At 43.6% G+C, this 10,257-nt stretch overlaps 1 protein-coding gene across 1 annotated transcript; it reads left to right on the top strand.

Annotated features, from left to right (window-relative positions):
• The first annotated feature begins 201 nt into the window (after positions 1–201).
• On the top strand, positions 202–1,098 carry LOC132515496 (NOP protein chaperone 1-like). The gene is made up of 2 exons (XM_060141903.1): positions 202–260; positions 690–1,098. Exons 1-2 carry the CDS (start codon positions 202–204, stop codon positions 1,096–1,098), a joined length of 468 nt encoding a protein of 155 aa, XP_059997886.1.
• Positions 1,099–10,257: the final 9,159 nt, after the last annotated feature.

Below are 10,257 nucleotides of genomic sequence, written 5' to 3'. Positions count from 1 at the left end.
GTGTTCCTGTTTTGCTAGTTGTTTGGCATAGGTTGTCCAGCACTGTAGCTTGCTGGTTGTTGAGTGGAGCTGGGTGCTGGTGTTAAGAAGGAGGTCTGCCCTGAGGACGGAGTGGAGGCGCCAGGGCGGTTGCGGGCCTGCACGTGGGGCTGGCTGGTCTGCGGGAGGAAGACGTTCCCCACCCACGCCCCAGCCGGTGCAATGGGGCTGTGCCCGCTCCTCAAGGTTCCGCGTCTTCCTTTCCGGCTGCCCCGCGTGGTGTATCCCCACCTTCTCAGCAAATACTGTGACCATTAAAAGCAAGAAATGAAAAAAAAAAAAGCAAGAAATGATATCCAAGGAAGTTATTTTCCTGGTGGAACAATGTAGCTGTAAGAAAATAGTAAATTTCTTCAGGTGTGAACCCTGGTCATCCACATGTGAAACCTGGGAATGAGAAATTTTGCAGGCCAGAAGAGAGTGAAATAATATGCTTAAAGTATGGTGGAAACTACCTACCAACAATTCTATATCTTACAATATTATTCTTCAAAAATGAGGAAAATGAGAGACAGTCTCAGACAAAAGCTGAAGGAGTTCAGTACCATAATATCTATCCTTCAAGAAATGCTAAAGGGAGTACTTCAAGTTCAAATGAAAGGACACCAGTAATTTGAGGCCATATGAAAATATATATGTCTCTGATAAAGGACAGAGAGGAGTCCCCTATTGGACCAAGTACAGAGCTTTCTCCCACAGATGGCTCAGGCAAACGAAAAGCTAAGGAAAGAAATGGCAGCTGCACCACCTGCTCATTTCAATATTGAAAATATTGACGAGACTCTCAGAAAAGTTATGCAAATGGATGTGGCCTTGTTTGAGATGAATCAGTCTGATTCAAAAGAAGATGACAGTTCACAAGAGAATTCACAAGACAGTTCAGAGGACAGTTCAGAATTTGAGGATGAAGATGATAGCACCTCTTCTGAAGGTGAAGTCACCATCGATACAATTAAGCTTCCTCATTCAGAAGATGGAAAAGGCAAAATAGAGTTTCTGGACCGTCCTGCCAGTGAAGAAAAAGAAAACAGAGACATAAACAATCTGAGAAACAGGTGATAGTTCCCGCTAATTCTGTGGAAAAGAATGTGGCTTGCTGGTTATTTTGCATTTCAGATACCTATAGTGTTTGTTTGCAAAAATGAATGTATTTTGCTTCTTGGAGAAACAGAAGCTAGCTTTTAAAGAGTTGGAAGAGATAGCATTTGGGGAATCTTCTAAGAGCAGACTGTTTTTGATCTCATGCTAAAGAGATTTAGTTTAGAAAGCTTAACTTTATGTATGGTGATGAGTGAATTTGTTGGCATCCTCTTTCATCAGCATAGACTTCGGAAATCTCAAACTTATTTTAAAGTAAAAATACAAGTTACCCATTTGTTTTTGTTTTAAATTGGCCTCTTGGGGCTTCCCTGGTGGTGCAGTGGTTGAGAGTCCTCCTGCCAATGCAGGGGACAGGGCTTCATGCCCTGGTCCAGGAGGATCCCATATGCACGGAGCGGCTGGGCCCGTGAGCCATGGCCGCTGAGCCTGCGCATCCGGAGCCTGTGCTCTGCAACAGGAGAGGCCACAGCAGTGAGAGGCCCGCGTACTGACAAAACAAAACAAAACCAACAAAAACTTAGGTTGGGTTTTTTTTTTAGGTTATTATAAAGTCACATTTATTTGTTACCATCAAAATGGGTTCATTGAGGGAGAACTTTTTTTTTTGAGCATCTTTGTTGGAGTGTAGTTTCTTCACAGTGTTGTGTTGGTTTCTGGTCTGTAGTGGAGTGAATCAGCTGTATGTGTGCATGTGTGCCCGTGTCCCCTCCCTCTTGCGTCTCCCTTCCACCCTCTCTATCCCACCGCGAGGGAGAAATTTTTTACAAAGTGAAGAATTACTTATATTTAGGTGCCCTCAGACATATCTACTTTAATTAAAAAAAATCCTTTCCAGTTTGAGCTGGAAAACTGGTGCTCTGTGGTTTAATCACTGTCAGTGACTCTGTAGCCTCTCAATGCATGTAAAATTTGCTAGTTGGAAAAAAAAAAAAAAAAAGAAGGAGGTCTCTGGGAGATTTTTGCCGTTTGATATTATGTGGAGCTGGGAGGTCTCTTGTTGACCAGTGCCCTGAAGTTGGCTCTCCTACCTCAGAGGCAGAGCCCTGACTCCTGGCTGGAGCACCAAGAGCCTTTCATCCACATGGCTCAGACTAAAAGGGAGAAAAAGTAGAGAGAATTAGTAGAATTATGAAGAAAGAAAGAAAGGAGGGAAGGAAGGAAGGAAGGAAGGAAGAAAGAAAGAAAGAAAGAAAGAAAGAAAGAAAGAAAGAAAGAAAGAATAATAAAGTTATTAAAATTAAAATTAATTATTCAGAAAAAAAATTCAAAAATAAAATCATGGATGGGTAGAACCCTAGGACAAATGGTGGAAGCAAAACTATACAGACAAGATCTCACACAGAAGCATACACATACACATACACAAAAAGAGGAAAAGGGGAAAAAATCATAGATCTTGCTCTCGAAGCCCACCTCCTCAATTTGGGATGACTCGTTGTCTATTCATGTATTCCACAGATGCAGGGTACATCAAGTTGATTGTGGAGCTTTAATCCGCTGCTTCTGAGGCTGCTGGGAGAGATTTCCCTTTCTCTTCTTTGTTCTCACAGCTCACGGGGGCTCAGCTTTGGATTTGGCCCCGCCTCTGCGTGTAGGTCGCTGGAGGGCGTCTGTTTTTTGCTCAGACAGGACGGGGTTAAAGGAGCCGCTGATTCGGGGGCACTGGCGCACTCAGGCCGGGGGGTGGGAGGGAGGGGCACTGCGTGCGGGGCGGGCCTGTGGTGGCAGAGGCCGGCGTGACGTTGCACCAACCTGAGGCCCGCCGTGCGTTCTCCCGGGGAAGTTGTCCCTGGATCCCAGGAACCTGGCGGCTGCACAGGCTCCGCGGAAGAAGGGTGTGGATAGTGAGCTGTGCTCGCACACAGGCCCCTTGGTGGTGGCAGCAGCAGCCTTAGCGTCTCCTGCCCGTCCCTGGGGTCCGTGCTTTTAGCCGCGGCTTGCGCCCGTCTCTGGGGTTTGCGCTTTTAGCCGCAACTCGCGCCCGTCTCTGGAGTGTCTTTAAGCAGCGCTCTTAAACCCCTCTCCTCGTGCACCAAGAAACAAAGAGGGAAGAAAAAGTCTCTTGCCTCTTCGGCAGGTGCAGACTTTTCCCCGGACTCCCTCCCAGCTAGCCGTGGTGCACTAACCCCTTCGGGCTATGTCCAAGCCGCCAACCCCAGTCCTCTCCCTGCGCTCTGACTGAAACCGAAACCCGAGCCTCAGCTCGCAGCCCCGCCCGCCTCGGCGCGTGAGCAGACAAGCCTCTTGGGCTGTGAGTGCCGGTCGGCACTGATCTTCTGTGCGGGAATCTCCCCGTTTTGCTCTCCGCACCCCTGTTGCTGTGCACTCCTCAGCGGCTCCGAAGCTCCCCCCTCCGCCTCCCGCAGTCTCCACCCGCGAAGGGGCTTCCTAGTGTGTGGAAACCTTTCCTCCTTCACAGCTCCCTCCCACTGGTGCAGGTGCCGTCCCTATTCTTTTGTCTCTGCTTTTTTCTTTTTTTCTTTTGCCCTACCCAGGTATGTGGGGAGTTTCCTGCCTTTTGGGAGGTCTGAGGTCTTCTGTCAGCCTTCAGTAGGTGCTCTGTAGGAGTTGTTCCACGTGTAGATGTATTTCTGGTGTATCTGTGGGGAGGAAGGTGATCTCCGCGTCTTACTCTTCCGCCATCTTCAAGGTCCCCCCCATCTCTACCTTTCTTTATCAATCTTGCTAGTGGTTTGTCTCTTAATAGTCTTTTCAAAGAACCAACTTTTGATTTTATAGATCCTATTTATTATATTTTCTATTTTCTAAACCATTAATTTTGCTTTTAACTTATTCTTTCTTAATTTTTTTCTGTTTTTCTAATTTTTTAGGTCACATGTACAGCTCATTTATTCTTTTCTAAAACAAGCATTGAAGGCTATATACTTTTTTCTAAAAACTCCTTTTGCTGGTCCCCTCATGTTTCGATATGTAATATTTTAAATATTTTTGGTTATAAATATTTGTACTATACAATTTAATTTCTCCTTTCCAAGTATATGAGAAGTTTTCTGCTTGTCTTTTATTGTTGACTTTTAAGTTGTGTTTAGAGAACATGTTTTGTGTGAGAACAGTTGGACATTTGTCAAGCTTTGTTTCAAGGCCCAGATTGTAGTCAGTTTTTGTAAATAAGCATTGATAAGTATTCAAACAGATATGTTCAGCAAAGTATAGACTTTTTATATAAAAGTTAAGGTTACTTTACCTTCTAGTGAAGGAAGACAGAGCTAGATAAAATAGACAGGTAAAATATATGGTACAGCAGATACCAATGTCCTAAGCAGAAATATAAAGCAGAGTAAGGGAACAGCAGGATGAAGGATAGCCTCACTGGTAAGATAAACTGAGCAAAGAAGGGATGCCAGCTGTGCCAGTATCTGGGGGAAGAAGGGCCTTCCAGGGAGAGGAAAGAGCCAGGGTCGGAGATAAGAGTCTGCTTGGTGTGTTCAAAGGACAGCCCAGATCCTGTGTGGCTGTAGCAGGGTGAGTGAGGCATGGAGGGGTAGGCCATGCGGTCAGGGAGGGAGGGTGGGATCAGGTTATTTTTGGACTTGTAGGTTGCTCTGAGGACTTTGCCTTTTATTTTGAGTGAGCCAGGAAACCACTGGAGAGCTGTGAGAAGAATTGTGATATGACTGATTTAACTTTTTAAAAGCTCCCTCTGTTAAGGTCATGGTCAGAGATTTGATGAAACAAAAGTGAGAATGCTGCATTTAGTTCATTTAGTTTCATTTGTTGAATTTAGTAAGTGATTATTAGGTGTTAGGAACTGTGCTAGCTATTGTGCACACATGATTTCATTTAACTTTCAACTTGCTCTATAAGGCGGATATAATAATAATAATAATGATAGTTAACATTTATTGACCAGTTACAATGTACCAGGCACTATTCTATGCTCTTTAATCATTTAATCCACTCCAAAACCAATGAGATACAAGATATTATTGTCCCTATTTTACAAATGAAGGAAACTGAAAGAGTTTGCAGAAGATTAAGATAATCTTTTCCTTGTAAATCTGAGAGATTAAATAATTTGCCCAAGGTCACCTGGTTGAATCCAGGCAGCCTAGCTGCAAACCTTCACCTCTTAGGCACTTCACAACATTGCCTCCCTTGCAATAAGCTTTATTTTGAGGATAAAGAAATTTGGGTTCAATGAGGTTAAAAAACTTGCCAAGTTCACATCTTACTCAGTGATAGATATGTAATGTGAACGAGGTCTATCTGACTCCAGAGCCCAGGTCTTCTGGTGGCTGATGGTACCAGCCGATATTCTCTCTCCAGAGCCCTGTTGGTCATGAGGGGTCAGAGTGAGAAATGGCCAGTGGCTTCATCTTAGGACAGAAAGGCCAGAACCTTATGTAGGTTGTGTGCTTCTTCCTTTTGTTCCACTCTACCCTTCAGATGAAGCTATTTTACTCTCTGTAACACTTGATATACTTGTCTCTTTCCGTTCCTTGAGAACAAGGACCATTTCTTACCCTTCTTTGTATCTCAAGCACCTAACATGGTGCTAGGTAGTAGGTGATTAATCAATGTTTGTGGAATGCTAAATGATTGCTTAAACTCTTTCCTGGAGAGGAAGAACCAAATACATCAGGGCTTAACCTAGTGCATGTATAAGAGAGATGTTAACTCGCCTAGTGTCATGTAGGGTGCTCCATCCTAGCTGACATGTTTCATCATGACTGATAAAGTGAGAAAGTATGTGATCAAAATATACCAATTGCTTGAAACAAGGCTCAGAGAAAAAATAAATAAATGCTGAGTTTTAACTGATCTTTCATAAGTATTTAAACAAAAGTGTCAAAAATGTTATTTTTTAGAAACAACTTTTTGATAATAGGGCAACGTTAGCATGGTTAATGGCAAGTGGTAGGTAAATATGACTGAAACAGTGAGAATAAACCCAACTTTTCATGGGATATACATTTATATCAATAATGCTATATGCAAATTCATCAGATCTAGCAACTGTCCAGTTCTGTCCTCGTCCCCTCTTCATCCACTGCAGAAAAAGACAAAAAACAAAAAAAACCACAGGCCCTAAAATATTTTAATTGTTGGAGGGAGGGAAATAAAGAGTATGGTTGACAGCTATTTAAAATGAGGGAAACAATGGGGCATTTTGCGTTGGCGGTTCTGACTGAAAGGACCTGTCATATTTTGCATTTAATCTGTTAACTGCAGTCATGTCAGAAGCCACATCACTGCCAAGAATGTGTAGTGAGTGGGGTGTGCAGCAGGAGTCAAATTACAAAGGAAAATCTCCATTCTCTTCAGAGAATCTCTTGAGGTTTCAGATAACCTCTTTCTCAACCCTCATGTCTCCATTTCAACCAAAGGTGGAGGCACGGGGGAACATGGAATGTTTCCTTGGTAGAAGTCAGTTTAGTCCCTTTTCAGAACTCAAGACTGTCCCACGGGGGGTTGGAGGCTGAGGGCAAATCACACCCTGTGCCCTGTTCCCTCTCCAGTTTCTTGTTCCCTCTCCACAGGCTGTCCTGAGCCCATTTGGATAAACAGGACAATTGGATTTAAGTAAGCCTTAAGAAGAATCCTGAAAGAGAAAAATCACAGCAGCGTTTATAATTAGAGCATCAATTATATGCATTTTTAATGAACATCAGGTGATTTTTTTCAGCACTACCTCCATTTAGTCCCATCCTTCCTCTTTGAGTTCCTAGCATCTTTGGCCTTCTCAAAAGGTAGGGAAGTTACAAAGCCCTGCTCAGGGCAGTGGTTTTCATTAACCATAGCCTGAGTAGGATATAAATTACTAGTGAAGAATGTGAGCTTTGGAGTCGATGGACCCAGTTTTCAATCCTGTTCTTATACTGTGTGGCCTTGAACAAATCACTTAATCTCCCTGAGCGATAGTTTCTTTATCAGTAAATTAAATTGCCTATCTCACAGGTTGTTTGAGAGTATTAAATAAGAGTATTCTGGGACTTCCCTGGTGGCACAGTGGTTAAGAATCCGCCTGCCAGTGCAGGGGACACGGGTTGAAGCCCTGGTCCAGGAAGATCCCACATGCCACGGAGCAGCTAAGCCCGTGCGCCACAACTACTGAGCCTGTGCTCTAGAGCCCATGAGCCACAACTACTGAGCTCACATGCCACAACTACTGAAGCCCGCTCGCCTAGAGCCCATGCTCCGCAACAAGAGATACCACCGCAATGAGAAGCCCGCACACTGCAACGAAGAGTAGCCCCCGCTCGCTGCAACTAGAGAAAGCCCACTCACAGCAACAAAGATCCAATGTAGCCATAAATAAATAAATAAATAGATAAGAGTATTCTGCAAAGGCTGATCCATGCTACATTATAAACGATCAAGAAATTGTAGATGTTGATGTTATTATTACTATGACACTTTATTCATTCAATAAAAGTTATTAATTATTTTAATCCAGAAGCTATACTGACTAGACTCATTTTAAAATTGTGACTACAAATCTCAGATGGCTCATAACACTGAGAATTCTATCTCATTTCCATGGTGACTTCACTCTCCCTCTCTGCAAATTAGCTGTCTCATAACATCCTCCCTCCTCAAATCTCCAGTATCTCTCTCTCTCCCCCGCCCCCCCCACACACATTCACACTCACACTCAGCTGATGCTCACACTCAGACCTCAGTTCATAAAGATGATAAATTCAGTCAGATGGGAGCTATTCTTCTTCCCGCTACCAAATCCACTCAGCTGCCTATATACCTATCCATGAACTTTACCTCCCCTCCTTTTCCAGTGGAAGAAGTATTGCTACTCCTCAGCTGACCCTCCCCTCAGTTTGGAGCACATCCTCTCTGGCCTTCCCAAAGACCTCATTCTTGTCTCATGTGTTGGCTACTTTTCCTCTAACAGGACTTCCAATGCTGGAGTGTCCAAGGGCTCTGCCTGGCCCTCTTTTCTTCTCTATATTACCCACCTGAATGATTTCACCCAGTCTTATGGCTTTAAATGTCATCTATGCTCTAATAACTAATCCCCAGTCTTCTTCATCTCAGTAAATATTACCAACATCCACCTCATTGCTCAGGCCCCAAACTTAAAGAGCCCACATCCAATCTGTCTACAAATCCTGTACAGCTTACTGCCTACCTCCAAATATATCTTAAGTCTAAGCACTTCTTAAAACCTCCATTGCTACCACCTGGGTCAAACCACCACCATTTCTAAATCATAGTTTCTCAACCTTGGCACTACTGACATTTTGCCCCCAAAATTCTTTGTCATGGGGACTGTCCTGTGCATTGTAGGCTGTTTAACAGCATCCCTGGCCTCTACCCACTACATGCCAGTAGCACTCCCACTCCGCAGTTGTGAGAAACCAAAAATCTCTCCAGACATTGCCAGATGTCCTCTAGGGGTTTAGGGAGTACAAAATCACCCCCCACTGAGACCTTTGGTCTATAATTGACATCAATCTCTTCTTTAGTCTTCCAGTTCCACCACTGTCCTTCTAAAATCTACACCCCACACAGCAGCCAGAGTGATATTATTAAGGACATAAACCATATCATCTCCTGCCCTGGTTTAAAACATTTCAGTGACTTCCTTTGCACTTAGAAATCAGCTCAAGCTCCTGACATCATTTCCTTCTGCTCCTACCATCAGTCACTGCCCTATAGTCACTCTGGCATTCTTATTGTCCCTCAAACTTGCCAAGTTAATTCCCATCTCAGGGTCTTTGCCTTTGATATTTCCTGCTTGAAACTCTCTTCTTATAGATCATACATTGGTTACATCTCATCATTCAAGCCACATCTCATATGTCTCCTCCAGCTTTCCCTGAACCCCCCAGCCAAAGAAGTCCCCTAAAGCTGCTCTCCACAAAATTACTCCACTTTATCTTCTTTATCAGTACCAAAATTATACTATTTATTTTTACCTATTTATTGACTTCCTGCTAAAATGTCAATTACATGAGAGAAGGAACTTTCTTTGGTCTTTTTCACTACTGTGTCCTTAATTTCTTGAAAAGTGGCTGATCAAAATAAGCTTTCGGAAAATATTAACTAACAAATTGTTAACTGACTAATTGGCTGATTAAATACATATGTGATCCAGGTACTGGGTTTTGGGCTGTGGCTAGAAAAATGAATAATGAGTCACAGTTCCTGCCCTCAAGGAGCTTGGTCCAATGGAGGTGTCAGAGAAGCAAAAAAGTAATTGCAATACAAAATGTAAATGCTATAACAGGAAGAAGCTCAAAGGCTGTAATAGTATTAATGTCAGAGACCTTTAACTCAGAACTGGGGCAGCCAGAGAAGACTTTTCAGAGAGGGTGGCATGAAAGAATGAGTTGAAAGGGATGAGTCAAAATTAGCTCTGTGAGTGGGTGTTATGGACTGAATTGTGTCCTCCCTGAATTCATATGGTGAAACCTTAACCCCTAGTAGCTCTGAATGTGATTGTATTTGGAGTTAGGGCCTTTAAAGAGGTAATCAAGTTAAAATGAGGCCACTTGGTTAAGCCTTAATCCAATCTGACTGATGTCCTTGCAAGAAAGAAGAGAAAATTTGGACACTCAGAGAGACACCAGGGATGCACTTGCGCAGAGGGAAGATCATGTGAGAACACAGTGAGAAGATGGCCATCTGCAAGCCAAGGAGAGAAGCTTCAGAAGAAACAGCCCTGCCAACACCTTGATCTCTGGCTTCTAGCCTCTGGAACTGTGATAAAATATATTTCTGTTGTTCAAGCCACCCGGTCTGCAGTACTTTGTTATGGCTGCCTAAACAAACTGATACTATGAGGTGGAAGAGTGAAGTGAGCCTATATGGGAAGAAAAGCATCTGAATGTGGAGCGCAAGCTGGGTGGCCACAAGAGAAGAGGCTGGAGACATAAGCCGGGGTGAGCTCCTGGAACCCAGCTGAGGATTTTGAGCTTTATGGGGAAGGGTCCTGGGAACACTGAACAGTATAGGCAGCAGAATAAGGTGATCAAATTTGCTTCTTAGAGAGAGAACTTTGGTGATACTGTAATGGAGTTTCGAAGGGCAATCATGAAGACCCTAAGAGCAACAAGAAGGCATATGGCTTTGGAGTCCAACAGACCAATGCTCTGATCCTGGTTCTGCCATTAAAAAGCCTTGTGACCTTGGGCA

The sequence above is a fragment of the Lagenorhynchus albirostris genome, chromosome 2 (genome assembly GCF_949774975.1).
Source record: "Lagenorhynchus albirostris chromosome 2, mLagAlb1.1, whole genome shotgun sequence".
In the NCBI taxonomy this organism is placed as follows: domain Eukaryota; kingdom Metazoa; phylum Chordata; class Mammalia; order Artiodactyla; family Delphinidae; genus Lagenorhynchus; species Lagenorhynchus albirostris.
Note: the sequence above shows the minus strand (reverse complement) of the source record. Positions and strands in the feature narration are given on the sequence as shown.